The sequence below is a fragment of the Equus caballus genome, chromosome 11 (genome assembly GCF_041296265.1).
Source record: "Equus caballus isolate H_3958 breed thoroughbred chromosome 11, TB-T2T, whole genome shotgun sequence".
In the NCBI taxonomy this organism is placed as follows: Eukaryota; Metazoa; Chordata; class Mammalia; order Perissodactyla; family Equidae; genus Equus; species Equus caballus.
In genome coordinates, this window is record NC_091694.1 from 49648915 (window position 1) to 49670454 (window position 21540).

Below are 21540 nucleotides of genomic sequence, written 5' to 3' on the forward strand. Positions count from 1 at the left end.
GTAGGTCCACGCCCAAGAACTGAAGCCGGGCCGCCAAAGCAGAGAGCGCCAAACTTAACCACTAGGCCACTGGGGCTGGCCCCACATGTGCATTTTGGAATTCACTGATAGCAGGAGGTCCCCCCAGCTGTGCGGCTGAATAAACAAAAGAACTGGTACCTGCTAACAAGAGTGTGGTCTTTGGTCAACAGCAGGAGAAAAAGGAAGAAACAGACTGTACCTTGTCTCGGGAAGCTGATGGACCACCTAGGGATGCCATATAAACACCCTTAGTAGAGATTCCACAGCAGATTCACTGTACTGGATACTGGTGACCTGGTCTGGAGGAAGTGGGTACCCAGGTACATTGAGGGCCAAGACCACTGGGGTTGGTAAGAAATACAGACAAAAGATTGTCCTCTACCTGACAGGTACAGAGCTGCTTGTTTATTCCATTAGACATCCAGGGCAAGCTCTCCCATCAGAAGGGGTGAGCAAGGCACTTGTATGCCTACAGAAAGAGAAAAAGATTTTGTTTATGCAAACGAGTCAATTCCTGGACCCCTCTTCAGGGATCGTGAGCAAAGTCTTTTAATATAACGAAACCAAGATCAGGGAATAATTGCAGTTAGAACAGTTTCATTTACAAGATCATAGACTTTCAGGTGAGTTCTTTTCCATGATGTTTATTTCTTTGGCTCCACCAGGAAAACTGCAGAAGCAGGAAGAGGTAAGAAGCAAGATAGCCGTGTCTGGAGTGAGGATGTGGACTGTGGAGGAAGGCACTCACAGACTGAGCCAAGGGGTTTGGGCGTTTGATCTGGCAGGAGCCTCTCTCTGTCCCATCTTCCAGGTTTCCCTTGCACCATGGTTTTTAGGGTGTGGCCACTGAGGAGGGCAGCCGCTTCAGAAATTGCCCCTGAGAAGGCAGACTGTCTGGGGATTGGGTGGCATGGAGAGAGTGCAACAGTTCCTTCCTAGAACATCTTCAAGGGTTCAAGCATCTTCTGTTCTGTTCAGCAGATGGCTCTTGAGCAGCAGTCTGCGCTGTGCAGTCCCCAGCCTGCAGGGGCTCTGGGTTACAGTTGGTAGAACCCGTCTCAGCAGCAGTGGACAGTGTAGCAGTGGTGTGTGGATCCTTGAGGCAGGCAGCTGGTACAAACCCCAGAATTCAGTACTTAGCCACTGTAGTGACCTTGTGTATGAGTTTGCTAGGGCTGCGCTGACAAAGCACCACAGGCTGGGCGGCTTAAACAGAAATTTATTACAACTCTGGAGGCTAGACATCCAAGATCAAAGTGTCGTGGGGTTGGTTTCTCTGAGGCCTCTCTCCTTGGCTTGTAGATGGCCATCACCTCCCTGTGTCTTCACATGGTCTTCCCTCTCTGCGTGTCTGTAGCCTAATTATTAGGGCCCACCCTAATAACCTCATTTTAACTTAACTACCTCTTTAAAGACTATCTCCAAACACAGTCACGTTCTGAGGTCATAGGGGTTAGGACTTCAACATAACGAATTTTGAGGAGGACACAATTCAGCAAAGAATTCCGAGCTCCACCTGAAGACTTCTCCACCCAACGGCATGAAGACCTCCCAGGTCTTTCCCACCTTCGCTGCACTCCTGGGATTCCCCCCACTTGGGAGTGAGTGGAGTGGAGTGGAGTGTGGATTATAGTCCTACTCTGACCAAAGTGCCTCCCCATCCCCACCCAAGTCCAGCTTAGAGAATGCCAGACATAACCAGCAGATCAAGAGCATGGAAGCATTTTGCTCCTTTTTTGGAGTTTTTGGGTAATCTGCCCAGCAGCTGTCCCAGACCTCTGCCCACTGCCAACGCATAACCACCCACCTTCTCAGCAAAAAGGCCTCAAACGATCAACTCTGCTGGCGCAGCACTCATCACTCCACATTTAACTTCTTAGTCCTTCCTGCCGTCTCTGAGGACCGTGCCTTCTTCCTTCTTTCTAAAGCCAACTCTGCCTTCCGTACTTTGAATCTATCATTTCCTACTGCAACTATATTAAATTTTAATGATTAGTCATCAGATAATTATCTTAACAGGCCTGTTTGGAAGTCCTCAAGGACCTGGACCGCGGCAAGGACTCCATAAATGTCTGTGGAATGGATGAATGAATCACACTCTGGGATGTGAAATATGTTCACAACCTATAAATCACATCCGGCTGAGAGACAAAGGCCCAAGTGCCCCGCCGTCACCCCCAGGACACGGACGTAAGAGTCAGCTGGCGCTCCACAGACTGCGCTCGCGGCGGACAACCCACCCGGAGTTCGCGCGGTCCTTAGCGTCCTGACTCCGTTGGTCACCGGCAAAAGCACCGCAGACCTCAATCAACCAGCGCGCCGCGCCGGCCCCCAGGCCCTCAAGCCCCGCCCCCGGGCCCGCCGCGGTCCTGCGCTAACGAGGGGTCCTCCCGGCTTCCTAGAGCGGCCCCAGCGACCGCGGCCGGCGCCTCTCTCGGGGGAGCTCCTGCCTCTCTCTCTCTCTCTCCCGGAGGTAGGGTGGCGGCCGGGGGCACCTGCCGACTATGTGGCGAAGCGGCGGGTGCAGGCACAGTCGGGTCCACCAGAGGAAAACCCTGGCTGCAAAGCGTGTTACAAACAAGTGAAAAATGAGTGTTCCCGTCGGCGGTACTGCAGGAGACTCTGGAGTCGGGCCGAGTCCCGTGCCGAGCCCCAGGCTGGGAGACCAGGAAGGGGAGGGGCGGCGCGGGGCATGGAGAAGGGAGCGAGCTTGGGTCCCGGCTCGTGGAGGCGGCTTCGCCTGTGCGGTCCGCCGCCCTCACGCCGCCTCTCTCGTTCCCAGCTCTCAGAGCTGCGGGAGAGCGGGGCGCCGGGTGATCACCTGCGGACTGCAGCAGCGACGCCTTCTGCTCCGCGGCGCTGCCCGCCGTGTCGCTTCGAGCTCGGCCCCCGCGTCTAGCACAGGTTCTAACGCTTCGCAGGCACTCAGCAAGTGGTTGATGACCGCGCACCGACTTGCGTTACTGAGGCGCCCTTCCTCAGCTTATTGCCAGAATCGTCCCCGCCCCTTCCCACTGGGTTTTAGTGAGGTTCCAGCTCTTGTCCATTTTCAGGGGTTCACTCAGGTAGGTTGTTTTGACTTAGCTTCATCCCCAACGCTGAGGAATGCGCTGAGGGAGAGGTTATTGCAGGTTACTTGGTAATCTTTTTGAAAAGTAAAAGTTTGCTTTTAGGAAAGTGTAAAGGAGTACAGGGGTCCAAGGATGGGTTGCAGGTGGTTCATGAATTCCCTGAAATTGCATGCACATTTTTCTAGGCAGAGCTTTCCTGAGACTCAGAGATCCCTGACCTAACCTTAGGAACCTGCCTTACACCAGGAGTCACTTAGAAAACACGTAATAATAACAATAATAGACACCAACCCTTCAGTTTCAATAATGATTTTTTTTAAAAAAATAGACTATCCAGATTCAGAATCTCTTACATTAAGTGAATCATGAAAAACGTGTAAATATACCCCTATTATTTATATATACAGATAAATATATTCATATATATATTAACAAAATAGATAACACTTGTTCTGTTATGAAAGGTAAAGGATCTCAGCAAGGAAAGCAGATCAAGGACAGAGTGAAGAGCACATGCAACACCAGACGCTAGCAGAGCACAGCATGTGGAGTACTTAGGTAAGGGTGAAACTTAGAGGACGGAGATGAAACTGGCATACAAAGTCATATTAAAACCATAATGAAATGACGTACTTTGGAATAATAAACATTAGAAAGGTATCAAATCAGTAAAATTGTAAAGAAATACTTTATTCACCCAGAAGTGTGAGTATACCAGTAAAACTGTTTGAGAAGGATGAAAATGTATATGGACATAGCTGCAAAAATTCTGAAGGGTATTTCTGGGTATTTAGGTAGATCTTTGAGATTGTGAGGCCTGGTTTTTCTAATGGTCTAAAATTAAGAAAATTCATGTCTTTTCTTTTCCTTGATAGAATTCTATTTGCACAAAATTGTGACTACCAGTCATAATTATGGTCAGATTTTGACTCCCAAGTAAATTGAGAGGGAAGGAGGCAAACAGAAGAAAAGAGAGCAATCTTCCTGAGATAACCAGATGAGAGGTGTACCAGGGAACGAAGTTACAGAAAGTGTGCGTGGCGTATGTAACAAGGTGCAGATCATTTCATTCACAAGAATTCCTCTTGGGAAAGCACTAATATGTGTGCATTTATATACTGGAAGATTCTTCTTGGAATGAAATGTGAGACGTCCCTTTAAGAATATGCTCAGGTACAGTACAAGTGGGTCACTAAATTGGCTTCTAAGGTTCCAATGCGTGGACTGTTAACTAAAGGGCCTTTTCTTTTGCTAAGTAGTGGGTTTAAGACGGTAATTAAGCTGGGGGAGAGGACTGGATATCCGGCAAGAAAAAAGTTGTTGAGGTGACTGAGCCCGGAGAGGGGGAAGACAAAGAGAAAAACCTACAGTGGCAGGTTGGCCAAGAGGGACTTCTGAGAACAAAATGTCTAATAGGATGTACCCCCTTCTCTACCTCTTACAGCATCTTCAGTAAAGTCCATACTACTCATGGATGCGTTTGTGTGAGTGGATTCTTTGGCGGGAGCTTGAAGAGTTGCTGAGTTCTATATCAGGGGCTGGCAAGGGGTGAATGTGGAAATAAAATATGCAAACACAGGAATAAGAAGTTAAAGAGATAGGTGACATACAGGTTTCACTTGAGAAAGGTAGTCTGGGTATAATTCAATTTGAACATGAGCAACAAACAAAGGAAGGAGAGCACACTGCACTTGTAATCACTGTAAGGAAAGAGATGTCACAGAACTTCTGCTGAGAGTCTGACTGCTGGAGGCAGAGGTACATGATGTGGAAACTGTGATGTGTGTGTACAGCCCTCAAGTCAAGGGTCTGAACCTGGGGAACACATACTGGGGTACAGAATAAAGCCACTTTGTGGGTTTTGGCTGTGACCAGTTATGCTTCCAAGGACACGATTTAAATCTATTATATTCAAATCCATGTAGTAATTAATAACTAGTAAAAAATGTGCACAAGGTTTCAAATAAGGCAGTAATGAATCTGCCTATCCATAACACAGCACAGGGGTTAAGAGCCCAGACCAGGGTTGGAGTCTTGGCTGTCGGACTTACCAGCTGTGTGATCAAGGGGTAAGGTACTTATCCCCTGCCCCTCTGCATCTTTAAAATCAGGGTAAGAGCACTCACATCATTGATGGTGGTGCAACTCTGTAAATTAACTAAAAAGCTGAACACTTAAAAGCAGGTGAATTTTATGGTGTGTCAATTATACCTCAATAAAACATTTTTTTTAAGAGTACTCACATCATTGAGATGTTGTGAAAATAAAAATGTAGACTATCTGGCACTGTGCCTGGCATATAATAAACAATAAATAATACTAGTGATTAGTATTAATGTAATAAAGAAGAGATTAAAGCATAGAACACTGAAGATTATAAAGTTAGATTTAAAAAAAAAGAATCAAGGAATTATTGGGCTGGTTGAAACTTCAGAGATCATTCAGTTCAAGTCCCTTCATTTTCCAGATGAGAAAGTTAGGGCCCAGCAGGTGAAGTGCCTCATTCAAGGTCTTCTACCAGACCCCAGGCCTGCTGGATCCCCATTAGTGCACTTCCCACTCCCACCCACTCCCTCAGCAACATAGACACGTGAAAAATCGAGGATGTGCTTCCTCAAAAAAAAAAATCACACACAGGAAAACACAGAAAACTCATGTAGAGATGTTGGAGAGAGAATTACAAGGCCAAGGGCACAGAGAAGAGGCGTTACATCCTGGCCCATCAGCCAGGGCCCCCAGCAGCGGACTCCAGGTCATGAGAGCTTAAGTGCTTTGGCGAGGGAAGGCCCTGGTCAGTCAGGTGAACCAGCTCATCACTGTGGCCAGGTCCTGATGACACTGGCTACTTCCTGACACAGGATCTGTCAGCAGCAACAGGAACTGGTGCCAAGTGAATGCAGCAGAGTTCTTGGGAGCAGTCAAGTCTGAGCAGCCCTCAAGTGGGGACTAGCTGCTAAAGAGCTGCTTCTGCCCCTGCTGAGCAGTCTGGCCTCACTTCTTTATCCCCTGGCTTTGCTCATCACCCCCTCTGGATTCTAAGGGCCTTCACTTAGAATCCTGTGAATTGCCTGTCAGTTTCCTCCATCATGGCACCCTCTTCAGACAGGCGAGGAAGCACAGCGGGAGATGTAAAATGACCCAAGCTTCCCACTTCATTAATGCTGCCATCTTCTAAGGGAACTTGATAGCATATTTGGAAGATTTTGAAGCTAATAAAAGCTTACTAAATTATTCCAATGCTAAACAGTGGACAGGAAAACAAGGTGTGTCCTCTAGGCCACAACTTTCTGACATTTCAGGGGAAAACATTCAATGAGTCAACTCTCTCATTTTCAGGAGGTGATGGAATCACGTTCCTCCATTTTTCCTGAAGAGTTAACAATTCAGGCTGGATGACTGGAACAGACCCCTAATGTCATGTGATCCACTAGGGGAGGAGGGAAGAAGGAAAAAGGGACAGAGGAGAATTAAGGCCTGAAACAGCTTTTATGCTTTAACTCAGTACATTAAAACTTCTCAATGAATAGTTCATAAAAGTGCCTCATCCTTTTCAACTATTTAAATAAAAATCAGTGGAAGGACAGAGACGGTCTGTCCATTCATTTGATCTAAAAACTTGGAGTGCAGATTATGAACAAATTAATAAGTACGACTTCAGCTTTCCCACAGAAAGCTTCTTCTTTTGCCGATCATTCCATACAGTGAATGCTCTGATGTCGGAGGAGGTGAGAGCTCCGACTAAAGGTCTTCTGACATTCTTGGCACTCGTAAGGCTTCTCTCCAGTGTGAATTCTCTGATGTATGATAAGTTGGGAATGCTGGCTGAATGTTTTCTCACACTCATTGCATTCATAAGGTTTCTCTCCAATATGAATTTTCTGGTGGAGAAGCAGCTCAGAATTATCCCAAAAGGTTCTTGCACATTCATTACACTGATGAGGTTTCTCTCCAGTATGAATTCTCTGGTGGACAATAAGGTGAGAGGTCCGCCTAAAAGCCTTTCCACACTCAAAGCATTCATAGGGTTTCTCTCCAGTGTGAATTCTCTCGTGTCTAAGAAGTTCTGAGTTCCCCCTGAAGGCCTTCCCACATTCCTTACATACATAGGGCTTCTCACCAGTATGAATTCTAATATGTCTAATAATCTCTGAGTTCTGGCCAAAAGTTTTCCCACATTCATTACACTCATACGGTTTGTCCCCTGTATGAATTCTTTGATGCCGAATAAGCTCAGAACTCTGACCGAAGCCTTTCCCACATTCGTTACACAGGTAAGGTTTTTCTCCAGTATGAATTTTCTGGTGTCTAATAAGGCCTGAGCTATGCTTGAAGGCCTTGCCACACTCATTGCATTCATGATATCTTTCTTCAGTATGAATTCTCTGATGCTGAATCAGCTGTGAGCTAACCCTAAAGGTCTTCCCACATTCATTACATTCATATGGTTTCTCTCCAGTGTGGATTCTCTGATGTAGAATGAGGGCTGAATTCTGACTGAAGGCTTTACCACATTCTTCACATTTATAAGGTCTCTCTCCAGTATGAATTCTATGATGGTGGATAAGATGTGAACTCTGAATGAAGGCCTTTCCACATTCATTACAAGCAAAGGGTTTCTCTCCAGCATGAATTCTCAGATGCCTTCGAAGGCTTGAGTTAGTTCCAAATGTTTTTCCACATTCTTTGCATTCAAAGGGTTTCTCTCCACTATGAACTCTCATATGCTGGATAAGATGTGAGTTCTGATTGAAAGCTTTCCCACATTCTTTACAAGTATGAGGCTTTTCTCCCACAGCACTTCTCTGTGTTTTGTTAGGTTCCAAGTTCTCTATGAAGTTTTGGCCAGAGGCAGCAAATGTGCTCACTGCCTCAGCTGCAGGACCTCGATGATGTGCAATCAGGTTTGGGCTGGGTCTACAGACTCTCTCACTCTCATTATTCTCCTGGTCTTTCTCACTTGAGGGTGACTTCTTAAAGATAATCAACCCTGATGCAAAGTCTCTCTCCTGAGGAGACACCTGCTCCATAATGTTCTCTGTGGACTCTCTCAAATGCTCCCCCAACATGTCTTCTTCACATGCTGCTCCAAACTCATGACCCTGGCAAACCACCTTTGGAAGTTTTTCTAATATTGCCCCATGTGGCTCAGATTCTTCAGAAATTTCTTCCTTGGGAATCACCTCCTTGTTCTCAGTCCCCATCTCACAGTCTGAAATGAGAGAGGGCAAGTATGTAAAGTGGCTGTATCATATCTAAAGGAAGCTAATGCTAGAGGAGTATGGAGCTTTGTCATGGTGCTCACAGCACTCAAACACAGTCCTAGTATCTGGTGAAATGACAGGGTGCTGTTAAAGAAGGAGATTTAAGATTATGGTGGACATGCTCAACAAACAGCAAACACTGACTGAAAAGAGTGAGAGAAATTATCAGAGGAAGAGATTTAAGGAGAGAAATAGGAAACAGATGTTAAGGAGATGCTGATGAAAGTTCTGCAATATTAACAGTGAGTTGGAGTGGAACCTGACTTTGGTAGCAAGGAAAATATTGAGGGAAAACGGTGGCCATATTAATAGATGGGTATATGGAAAAGGTTCAGAGAAGGGGTGAAAATGACAAATTAATAGAAATAACTTTGGGCTGGCCTGGTGGAGCAGCAGTTAAGTTCCCGTGTTCTGCTTTGGCAGCCCAGGGTTCACCGGTTCAGATCCCAGGCGTGGACCTACACACTGCCTAGCAAGCCATACTGTGGTGGCATCCCACATATAAAATAGAGGAAGATGGTCAGAGATGTCCGCTCAGGGCCAATCCTCCTCCTCAAAAAAAAGGAAAGAACTAACTTTGGGGTTTATAGAGGCAGTAACCACAATATCCATAGTTCAGTCCTGTGGTACGCACCAGCTCTACACATCAGGGAATTGTATATACAGGGGTTAGCATGCAGAGGGTTAATGTGACTTACCTATAACTAGAACAGAAGTAACTACTCTTGGCTCCCTTACATTTGGATGGAGTAAGGTAACAGCTTAATTTTCTCCAGAAGGTTAGTAAACTGTATCAATACCTACTTTTCTTTTCCCTACAGATTTGAAAGGCCACCTATACCATAGTCTAAATGTCCATAAATCTTTGGGTCAATTTCTGGACTCCACTCAGTTCTATTGATCTATTCCTGCTCCAATACCAAACTGTTCAACCTACTGTAGTTTTATTAAAATTTTTAATATGTTAGAGAAAGTTCTCTCTCAGTCTTCTGTTTCAAATATTTCCTGTCTATTCTCATATTTTTCCAAATAAATTTTAGTATAATTTTATAAAATTCCCAAACTTATCCTGATATTTTCATATCCAGAATGTCTGTGTATGTCTTTTCTCTTAGTGAGTTTTTCTTACATTTTCTAACTGCTCACTACTTATATATACGTATAGCAATGCTGTTGATTTTTACATACTAATTTTGTAATCAGCCTCTTCATGGAATTTTCTTAATACTTTTATAGATCTTAAAGCCTATATATTTTTTTAACTTCTAAAAGGCTGTGGCAAAGATTTTAACTGTCACCCCAACATCCATTCTTCCCTGCTTCATCAGCAACAGAATAATGAATTTATTTAGTGTGGCAATGAGCCTAGCTAAAGAAATACATTCCTCAGCTTTCTTTGCAGCTAGGTTTGCCCATGTGACCAAATTCTGGCCAATGAGACAGTAAAATGAAGTGAAAGCACATGAGACTTCTGGGAAGTCTCCTTAAGGGTGAGGGGATGCATTTCCTTACCCTCGTCTTCCATGCTGTGCCTGGGGCATTACGTCATAGTTGGAGTGCCATCTTGGACCATGAATACACCAGCACACGCTACGACGAGACCAGAGCTGGGAGGAACCTGGGTCCCGGATGACTCCCTGGAGCTGCCACACCAGCCTTGGAATGCCTGCCTCTGGACTTCTTTTATCCAAGAGAGAAGTAAGCTTTTGCCTTGCTTAAGCCATTACTTTTTTTTTTTTAAAGATTTTATTTTTCCTTTTTCTCCCAAAGCCCCCTGGTACATAGCTGTGTATTTTTAGTTGTGGGTCCTTCTAGTTGTGGCATGTGGGATGCCGCCTCAGTGTGGCCTGATGTGCCATGTCCGCACCCAGGATTCGAACTGGCAAAACCCTGGGCCGCCGAAGCAGAGCACACATACTTAACCACTCGGCCACGGGGCCGGCCCCCAAGCCATCACTTTTTATTTATTTGTGAAGCCAAACCTATTCCTAACTGGTACAACAGCCCTGGAGATTTAGCCATCTCTGTCACAGAAATGAGCTTCAAATGTTAGGAGAATGAGCCTGGCCTCTGTTCAGGTAGTAAGCAACCCAGAGCTAATATTGAAGTGCCTAGGGCAGCGCATTTGTGCACCACAGCAAATCTGAGGAACACAATCCAACCATCAGTAGAAGTTAACTGTGGAAGCTGATTCTCAAAGGGGAACGGGAAGCTAGGGGACTTCATCCTTCAGACAACGAAAGTCGTGGAATGGTTTTGAAGCCCGAGTGACACAGTCCGTGGTCAGTTAGCATTTCAGGTAAATGCACATTAGTGGCCATTTGGTGGCTTAACTAGAAAGCAGCAGGCCTGGACACAGGGCGATCAGTTAGAAGGCTGATGCAGTCCTCAAGGCAAGGGGTGATGAGATCTAACTAGGACATCAGTGGGAGTGGGAATGAAGAGGAGACAGACTGGAGAAATGTTTAAGAGGTCAAATTCTGTAAGACTTGGTGTGTGATTGGCTCTAGGTGTAAGGGAGAGGGAGGAGTCAAAGATGCTGCCCAGATCTCCCTTTATTTGAGAAATGGTAGCTGGAAGCACAGTGGTGCCACCGAGGTTGGGAATACAGCAGTCCCTCCTTATCCACAGGGGAAATCTTCTAAGAACCCACAGTGGATGTCTGAAACCATGGACAGTACCAAACCCTATATATATACTATGTTTTTTCCTATACATTCATACCTATGATAAAGTTTAATTTATAAATTAAGCACAGTAAGGGATTAAGAACAATAACTAATAATACAATAGAATATCTATAACAATATACCGTAATAAAAGTTACCATAAACGTTAGCAACCTCAGCATATGATTTTTTTTTCTTTCCTTATTAAATCAAGAACTTTCACCTTTTCATGTAAAAGAAGCACTTTATGGCTTCTCTTTGGCATATCTGAATTGCCAGGAGCATCACTCTTGAGCTTTGGGGCCATTATTAACTAAAATAAGGGTGACTTGAATACAAACACTGCGATACCATGACAGTCCATCTGATAGCTGAGATGGCTACTAAGTGACTAACGGGCTGGTAGTGTGCACAGCACGGATACGCCAGACAGAAGGATGATTCACGTCCTGGGCAGGACAGAGAGGGAAAGCATGAGATCTCATCACGCTGCTCAGAACAGTGCACTACTTAAAACTTATGAATTGTTTATTTCTGGAATTTTTCACTTAATATTTCCAGACCGTGGTTGACCATGGGTAACTGAAAGCATGGAGAGCAAAACTGTGGCTGAGGGGGACTACTGTACCGGAGAGTGGCTAGTTGAGGAGGTAAGACGATAGATGGAGCTCGGTTTTGGACAAGATGAGTTTCAAGATATCCATACAGAGGCATCAATGAATCAATCAAAATACACTGGTCTAAAGCTCTGAGCATTAGGACTGGAGACAGACGTGAGAGTACTCAGCACAGACGGTAATGAGTATAGTGTGAGAACTGTCAGAGACTAAGGACAGAACCTAGAAAGCCAAAGCTAACATGCAAGAGCACTCCAGTTATCTTCCATTTTCCCCTCCAGATCTTTCCACCTTTCTCCCCCTGCCCTCTGCCCCAGAAGGCTAACCTATCCGGCATACCCAGTTGTGCTCCACCAATGGGTAGCCCCATCAGGAGGCTGGAAGGAGGAAGCAGAGTAAGGCCAGGGTATTTACTCCCCAGGCTCTTTCCTATGAGGTCGCCTTGGGCTGGTGATGTCCCTCAATTGAAGGTCACTCCTCCTCTCAAGGAGCCTATCCTACTCAATCATCTGACTGTCTAGATTTCAGTACTTCTCCTACCTCTTGTCTCTTCAGGCCGGGCTGCTGACACTCCACCACTGCCAGCCCCAGGTTCCTCAACACCCTGCCCACAGCTATATCATTTATAATTAAACTCTTTGCAAATAAACCTTTCTCAAATTATCCTAATTTGAGTGAGCTATTTCCTATTTGGACTCTAATAATAAAGGAGTGGGTGGAGGAAGAGAAGCCTGCCAGTAAGAGAAAGAATGGCTGGTGAAATAGGAGAAGGACCAGAATATGAGTCATAGAAGTCACCAGGGCAAAGGCAGAGGGAATTAAAAAGTGTCACACAGTTGAGAGATGCAGTAGGATAAGAACTGGAAAACATCTACTGGAACAATTAGGCAGTCACAGGTGACCTGTGAGAACAGATTCAGTGGAATGGCAGAGGCAGAAGCCAAGTGGCAGTGGACTGATGAATGAATTTGCTGCTTCTTTCAAAAAATTTGGATGAGGGGCTGGCCCGGTGGCACAGCAGTTAAGTGCGCACGTTCCGCTTCAGTGGCCCAGGGTTCGTCAGTTCAGATCCTGGGTGCCGACATGGCACCACTTGTCAAGCCATGCTGTGGTAGGCGTCCCACATATAAAGTAGAGGAAGATGGGCACAGATGTTAGCTCAGGGTCAGTCTCCCTCAGCAAAAAGAGGACTGTCAGCAGATGTTAGCTCAGGGCTAATGTTCCTCCAAAAAAAAAAAATTTTAGATGAAAAAAGAGGATCATGATGGGCAGTAATGTGAATGTGCTATGGGATCAAAGGATTTTCCCTGATGGGAGAGATCTGAATATGTTTATATTAGAAGAGATGGTGCCAGAAGAGAGAAGCGGGTTAAGATGAGATTCCTAAAGAAATGAAGACCCTGAAAGGCAGAAGAGACGGGTCAAGCTTGAGGGAAGGGGAAAGTGGTGATTTGGGGTGACCTTTGTGTTGCTCTTTTCCCCTGCCCAGCCGCCAGTCATCCACAGGATGGCGGTTACTACCCCCGTCCTCCCTGGGGCCTCTCTGCTCACTCATCAGGGCAGCCCCGGTAACGCCCCCGCCCTGACACCTAGAAGGAACCTGAGCTACTGGAATCCTGAAGCCTTGGAAGCTCTTGGTGCTACCCCTCAAAACGACCTAGAATCTTCTTCAACTTTCCCCCCATCAGCATCTTCTCTAATTTTTCCATGGAGTAAGGGCAAGTACCCAACAGCTGGATTTCTCCTTTGTGTTGAAATTTTCGAAAACTATAGATAATATGTACCTATGAAATTGTAAAGACCCACTGTAAAGAATTTAGCTATCTTTGTCTTCTTCATCCACGGTACCATCTGAGTTGGGAAGTACAGTTTAAATATATTTCTCTCAAATCCTCAGCCAAGAACAAGTTCCACAGCTGATATTTCTGTCCCTATCTACTTCTAATCCCCTCTCTGGTCTTTCCTTTTCACCTTCATCGCCTCTCTAGTTACTGCTTTTCCAACATCTAGCTCTTTACCACATCAGCATTTATAGAACTTAGAATTTACATCACTTGTAGTTGGAAAATCACTTGTCTACAGTACAACAAGATACAAGGTGCAGAAGTTGGGTATGTCTCTATGCCTAGCAAGACCTGGTTCAAAATTCAAATCCAGAAAATCTTCCCCAACTAAATGTGATCCTCTCTGACCATTCTTTTACTTCACATTCTGCCAGGGAAACAATGTTAAGTCATTTGTTAAATACTGCTTTACAGGTCCCTTCTCATATACACATCAAACCCAATCTCCATTTGGTTGATTTCCCCAGAGGGACAGCCACACATCAGACCTCAGCCTCAGGTGGAAATAGTCCATTACTCGTAGCCTAAATTCAAATTTCCAAACATAATTTCCTATCTTTCTGCTTCTCACATCTTCCTTTTTCTAAATCTGAAATTAGCTGTTTCTGAAGAGAGATGAGATGGACGTGCCCCCGAGGAGGAGGTTGACCTCCTTGGTCCTCAGTCTGGGGGACGACACGCAGACCTCTACTAAGCCTCCATAGTTCAAAAGACGGTCTTCGACTCTGCAGACCTGCATTTGTTTTTTCCAATGCACTCGAGGAGAGCAGGCTCAGAAGGCCTCACTCACAAAATACTGATGCACAAACCAGATACCCACCTATTAATTAACAGGAAGAAATAAAACTTTGAAAAGATCACTACCTAGATGAAAATCTGCATGGGAAGCCACATAAAACTGAAAACTGTTTAATAGGCTTGCAATCATAGCAGGAAGATCTTTTCTTTTTAGTGAATGATTCTTAAATAATGGTTTTTAGCCTGGAATTAGGCTAGATGCATAAGAATTAACTGGGAAAATCTGTTAAAAATACTAATTTCCAGTCTCAACTCAGACCTCCCAGAATTAGAATCTCCAGGGGTGGGCTAAGGGATCTGTATTTTTAACAAGTGCCCCAGGTGATTCTGATGCCCTGCCAGGTTTGGAAACCACTGTGTTACAGTCTTTTTTTTTTTTTGAGGAAGATTAGCCCTGAGCTAACTACTGCTAATCCTCCTCTTTTTGCTGAGGAAGACTGGCCCTGAGCTAACATCTGTGCCCATCTTCCTCTATTTTATACGTGGGACGCCTACCACAGCATGGCTTTTTGGCAAGCGGTGCCATGTCCGCACCCGGGATCTGAACCGGTGAACCCCGGGCCGCCAAGAAGCAGAACATGCAAACTTAATCGCTGTGCCACCGGGCTGCCCCTGTGTTACAGTCTTAATGACTGGAGTTATCCCACTCTCAATCTGCCACATCCATCTCTATCCCAGGTCTCATCTCCCAAGGAGATCAACACACATGTGAGGCAGCAGCATTACAGGTACCCGGCCAGTTCCTGCTCTGACTTCTTTTCTCCTACCCTCCATCTTGACTGCCCCTCCTCTACCCTAAACTTCCGAAAGCAGACTGGGCAGATAAACTACAACTGACTAGGGGCTGGCCGCATGGCCGAGCGGTTAAGTTCGCACGCTCCGCTGCAGGCGGCCCAGTGTTTCGTTGGTTCGAATCCTGGGTGCGGACATGGCATTGCTCATCAAACCACAATGAGGCAGCGTCCCACATGCCACAACTAGAAGGACCCACAATGAAGAATATACATCTATGTACTGGGGGGCTTTGGGAAGAAAAAGGAAAAAATAAAATCTTAAAAAAAAAATACAACTGACTAGATCCCCTTTTCTGGATTAAAAATCACATTTCTGTTATGTTTATCAGACCGACCCGAGTTACTGGACCTGAGTTGGCCTAAACTGCCTAAATCACAGTTTACAGCAATCTCTTGTGATAGCAATATCACTTAATTCTTTGAACTTTATCTGCCAAAAATCACGTTGTGATTTGTAGTAAACAAAAATTAATCTATCAGCAGATCTATCAGCAGATGGTCTGAGTAGGTCTTTTTAATATTTTATTAAAAGTAAAAATCAGGACTTCAGTTACAAAAGGTCCAAAAATCATTTATTTCCTCAACAAACTGCCCCTTTGTGTGGCACTCCAGAGGATTTTCCACCCCAGAGTGATGCGCCACAGAAAAACAAGGAGGACGTGAGTAAGAGGTATGTCTTTTTTTATAAAAGACGAAAAGAGCACTTGTGAAAGAGGAGGTGAGAAAAGAGAAAGCTACAGGCCACAGGCCCATTTTCAAGCAAGGATACAAACTGAAGTCAAAGATCTAGAAACTGATTCCCATTTAACAATCCACGTGCCCACAGCCATTACAAAATGTGTCTGTATACCCCCTCCAAGTACTTCAGGTCAGACTGCACCTCAGCATTCTGGATAGAGAATGGGCAAGCGAAGCCTCAGACGCCAAGTACAGAAGCAGTAAGAAAAGTAACAGAGAGGACATTCTGACTCAATGTAGCATGTGCAGAGTTGGAGTTAATATGGAAAGAGAGAAGTGAGGGTGCGCTGACACTGTGATGTGGAGAGTAAATGAAGAGCACTTACTATGTGCTGTGTGCTAAGCAATTTATAGCCACTACCTTGTTAAACATTCACAACCTCCCTACAAGTGGAATGGAGAGCATCAGTGTGAGGAGGAGCCAGTCAGCATGCTACACTGACTTCCTCCAGCACCGCTTCTGAAAGCCCCAGAGCAGGCTGGGAAGCTGGGGACATGTGAGGTGGAAGACTGAGGGAGTGAGGTTGGGGATGTTAGCCAGGACACAGCTGAGATGGCTGAGTGAGACAGGGAGGAGAAGGAAGTGGGGGAAGTTGGGAGGTGGGATGCTAACAGATGGAGTTCACAGAAAGGGTAAAGAATGTGGTGAACACACAGAACCAAGGGCAGGTATCCTGGAAACTGGGATGAGGTTTTATTTTGAAATATCCAAATTATAATACACCAACAATAATATCCTTTGCAACTATTACAATTTATGATGAAAAAATGATGAAACATTTTGGAGGTCAACTTACAAATGTGTAAGGGGATACAAAGCTTTTCAAATTATTTGATGGGGTATTTGAGCAAAAAAGTTTGCAGTGGCCTTGCTCTCTTTGCAGGAGATCTGACCGCACCCAAGAGTAAGCCACAACTGAGTTAACCCAGTCAAATTAATACCATCCCCCTTGCAAGTGACCATTCAAACCAGCAGCGATTGGTCCAGGAATGGACAAATGCCTTCATCTGGGTCAATGATATTTTGAGGAAGTTAGCTGGAAGCTTCTGAGAATAGATTCCTGCTATCTGAGACAACCACAGGGAAAGACTTCTATATATTGTTGCCTAGAACTGCTGCTGCCATCTCACTACCAGCTTGTGGAAAAAGGCAGGTAGAGCCAAGAAAATCGAGGGGAAGTGGAGCCAGGGCCACTAGATTAAGTCAATCCTGAAACCACTATACTTCTCGACTGCCAATTATGAGAGCTTAGACACCTGCATATTTTGAAGCCAGCGTGGGTTGGATTCTGTTACTTACAGAGAAGAGCATCTTAACTAATACAAATACTTTCCCTTAACTTCTGAGAGGCCAGAGCCTACCAAATGCTTAATATCTGGACAAGGATCACCTCCTTGCCAAAGTCTTCACTAAGCTCTACAGCAAGGAGGTCCTCTCTTGGTCCTCTCAACCAGCCTTTCACTTACCTCTTTCTTTGTACTATAGTTATCATGTCGCTTCCACTGCTCCCCAAGGCCTACAGAATAAAAACTTAACATGGCTCAGAATGCCCTCCTGGTCAGGCCCCTGGCCCCCTCCCAATCTCCTGTCCCACACCCTCCAGTGACTGCTGGAAGCTGCAGTCATGCTCAGGGTCCGGTAGTTCAAACACTTGCTGTTCTTTAAAGCTTCTTTGCCTTTGAGAACAGGTTATTCCCATTTCCTGAGACACTACTGCCCACCTTGTGCACTCAGCAAACACCTACAAGATTCAGCTTATGCACAGACAGTCCCATTTTCTTCCCTGCCCCTGAACCCAAGACAGACAGATCTCCTTGATCTTGTAGTAGTTACTTCATGGTATTGTTAGTCTATTTTCATGTCTGCTATCTTCTTTAGACAGTGACAAGGATGATGTTCTATTCATCTTGGTATTCCCAGTGCCTAGCACATTTTGGGCACCTAGTAAATATTTGGTAAATGAATCTGTGTAAACATCTTATCTGCATTAGGAATCTGTGACACTCGTGGGGACTAAGGACACTTCATTCATTTTTGTATCTAAAGAGCCTAGGAAAGTGTCTGACACATAGCTGATGTCAATAGCTATTTGTGAAAATAAGTTCCTTCTGCCAATCTAGAGGATATTTAATTTAAGGCACTGTTATTCTCCTTTCCTCTGTCCTCCCCCTGGGTCGCACGATTAAGAATGTTCTAACAACTGTGCGCTCAAACCTGCCTCCTTCTCACGACTAACCCTCAGAAGCCAGCATCCTGTCTGCCAGGACGGGGCACAATCTGCCGCAGGGGCCTTAAGTTTTTGACGCTGCCCGCCATTTCGTCCCCGCGGTTTACTAGGGGATAGAACGTCTGAGAAAAGCACAGCTCCCAGCGGCGCCCACGTCGGGACCGAGGAAGGGGTCCCTGCTTCTCCCGCCCCTGCGGCTGACAAGCAGCGAACTGGAGCGGGGATGCGCCCTGGCGGTGTCCAGGCCCCAGAGCCCCCGTGTGCAGGGGGGGACATGGGGACCGTAAAGCCCAAGGTCACACAGCGAGCCCGGGTCAAGAACGGGCCCAAACGCTGGGTTTCCGCGGGGCTCGCGGGCCGGGGAGTCGGGAGCCCAGTGCCCTCCTTCCCCCCGCTGTGACGGAACGAGGTCTCACCGCAGGCCGCCGCCGCCCCTCGCCCGCTCCGCTCGGGCTCCCGGCGCCGCTCCGCCGCTGGCGCAGAACCCGCAGCTGTTGTCCTGGTTTCACGGGCGACGGGCATCGGCCACTTCCGGTACCCGGGCTGCACTCCAGCCAATCAGCGCGCGCCGCACTCCGCCGGAGGCACAGGTGGTCAGCGCGCCGACGCCTCCTCACCTTCTCCAGCCTTGCGTTTTGGCGGTTCTCGGCCTAACCCGAGTGCCATCTCGCCTCTGCCTGCACAATCCGCTCCCTGGAGTGGCCCTGTGTCCCGGACGATGCCCACTGCAGCCCCAGGATCACTGACGAGCTGGGTCCTCCGGATTTCCTAGAACGGCTCCAGGGATGCACTTCCGCCCTGTGACCGGCCACTCTGCGCGCTGCCGTCGCTCCTCAAGCATGGATCTGGGTTTGAGAAGTTGGGATTTGGCTTCCCTTTCTCGCGGGGTAGGGGTTGCGCGACCCCCTTAATGCCTCCAACCCGCACCCCTTATCCCGTCGCTCCTTTCCCTAAGCTCCGTGAGTCTGGTAAACACATTCCCCTAGATCTCTGGAAGAGGCTGGTCCTCTGCTGGGGCGAGAGGAGACCTGCTCTGAGGTCAGAAAGGGCTTACAGGAGGGAGTGGTGTTTGGACTGAAATCTGATCTGAAGGTTTGCGGGAATTTACCCAGGTTAAGAGTGAGGGGGAGAGCGGTTCAGGCAATGGGAACAGCATTCTACGCTAGCTAGCCTTATCTCTTGAACAAGCTTGGCTCGTTTCTCCTCAGAACCTGTGTGCTTGTCACGTGTTACTTCCTCTGCCCTTCCTTTGCCCAACGAGCTTCGTGTTATTCATGTCCCCGGTTGGAGAAGCCTTCCTATCTAATGTTGCCTCAAACTACACCACCCCTCCCACATATCAAATACAGGGAAGGACTATGATTGGCCCTGTTTGGGTCTGGTGCTCAACCCTGAACCAATCATTGTACCCACGGGAAAAGGGTGGTAGAATTGATGTGGATTAAGGCTGCCCCAGCTAGAGAAGCCCAAGGTGACCTGGCCTACATGCCAAACTATATGACCCAGTGGACTTTTTTTATGGTATGAATTAGGACTGCCCCAGGGAGAGAAGCCCGGGGCATCCTCACCTGCATGCCGATCTATATGGCCAGATTCGTATCTAAAGTTATATGACCGCACAATAACCAGACCCCATCTGCACTGAAATCATTTAATGACTTTTTACATCATCTTTTCTTTTTTTTCCCAGTAAAAATAAGTCACGTACCCATGCCTTATAAAATTAGCCCTAACCCTCAACTCAGGGCAGCAGCAGGAGCTCTGACTGCCCGTGGGTCTTGTCCCCACACACCAGCTCTGCCTGCCCATGGGTCCTGTCCCCATGCCAGCAGGGGCAGCAGCAGGAGCTCTGACCGCCCGTGGGTCCTGTCCCCACGCACCAGCTCTGCCTGCCCATGGGTCCTGTCCCCATGCCAGCGGGGGCAGCAGAAGCGGCGGCAGCAGAAGCTCTGACTGCCCATGGGTCCTGTCCCCATGCTATTCCACACTATTCTCTAAATAAAAGAGCACTACTGCCAGATCTTGAGAGTCTAAGAAATCTTTCTTTTGACTCCTCGGCTCACCGACCCCGCATCATTTCTGGTGGCCCGTACAGGGAATTGCTTCATCGGCTTGTGAGCTCGAGTTCTGGTAAGTGCCCTTTTCTTCCTTGTGCCTTTCTCTTTTTCAAGGATGGATCTAAATTCACTTCTCCATCGGGAACTTTCTTGGATGGCTGTATGAATCCACGTTTGCTGCCCATGGCTACTCTATGGGGCAAATTGTGGCATTCAGCCTGAAGAGAATCAGTACCTTAAGCCTGAGGGTGATGGAAAATGAATTAATCCATTCCTTCCTGCTCTTTTTCAAGGATGGATCTAGATTCACTGCTCCATCGGGAACTTTCTCGGACAGCTGTATGAATCCACGTTTGCTGCCCATGGCTACTCCATGGGGCAAATTGTGGCATTCAGCTTGAAGAGAATCAGTACGTTAAGCCTCAGGGTGATGGAGAATGAATTAATCCATTCCTTCCTGACTCTATCTCTAATAGACAAATTTTACGTGGGCGCGGGTCGGCAACTTAAGTCATTAGGACGGCCGCCAATCTCCAAGACTCCCGTGGAAGGTTTCTTTTCCTAAGGCTGGATTGGAATCCCTCCCTCTGGCACCTGACCACGCTCTGAACTGCAAGGAAAGTCCCACTCGGGGCTCCAGTTCAAGGGAAGTACCAAACTCTAACCTTTGGTGGAGTATGGGAACCCCTTCTTGGGAGAATGGCTCCAGGATGCAATTGGGTAGAATGTCCCCCAGACTGGCGGAAAATTCCTCACTGTCTTTCTCTTTCTCACTGTCTTTGTCCTTTTATCCTGGGGACCATTCGCCAGGCACCTATTACTGTCAGGCAGAATAGGGAAGATGTTCAAGGGATGCCCCCATCATCCCTTGCTACAGGAACTCCATTGGGGGGATTTTCAAGGTAATGGCTCCCTTTCTCTGGGACCATTCACCAGGCACCTATTCCTGCCAGGCAGAATAGGGAAGATGTTCAAGGGATGCCCCCATCATCCCTTGCTACAGGAACCCCAATGGGGGGATTTTCAAGGTAATGGCCCCTTTTCTTTCTCCTTTTCTCTCGGGGACCATTCACCAGGCCTATGCTGTCAGGCAGAATAGGCACCAGGCACCTGTTACTGCCAGGCATAACAGGGAAGGTATACAAGGGATGCAATGCCGGGGGACGCCCCCATCACCCCTTGCTATAGGAACCCCACAGCAGGAACAATGGGTAGGACGCTGCCCTAGGTTCAGGGGGGATTTTTCAAGGTAATGGACCCGTCTCTTTCATCTCTCTTCTTTTGTCTTTTTGCTTCTTAGGACCATGGGAGCCTCTAATTCCATACCTAAGGATTCACCTTTGGGTTGCCTTTTAAATAACTGGGCAAAATTTGACCTACAAGATCTAAAGAAAAAGAGACTTATCTTTTACTGTAATACTGTTTGGCCTCAATATAATCTG

At 46.7% G+C, this 21540-nt stretch overlaps 1 protein-coding gene across 1 annotated transcript; it reads right to left on the minus strand.

Annotated features, from left to right (window-relative positions):
* Positions 1–3757: 3757 nt before the first annotated feature.
* On the minus strand, positions 3758–18643 carry ZFP3 (ZFP3 zinc finger protein). The gene is made up of 2 exons (XM_005597702.4): positions 18458–18643; positions 3758–8301 (listed from the first exon to the last, which is right to left on the minus strand). The coding sequence occupies exons 1-2, from the start codon at positions 18561–18563 to the stop codon at positions 6782–6784; spliced, it is 1626 nt and encodes a 541-aa protein (XP_005597759.3). The 5' UTR covers positions 18564–18643; the 3' UTR covers positions 3758–6781.
* Positions 18644–21540: the final 2897 nt, after the last annotated feature.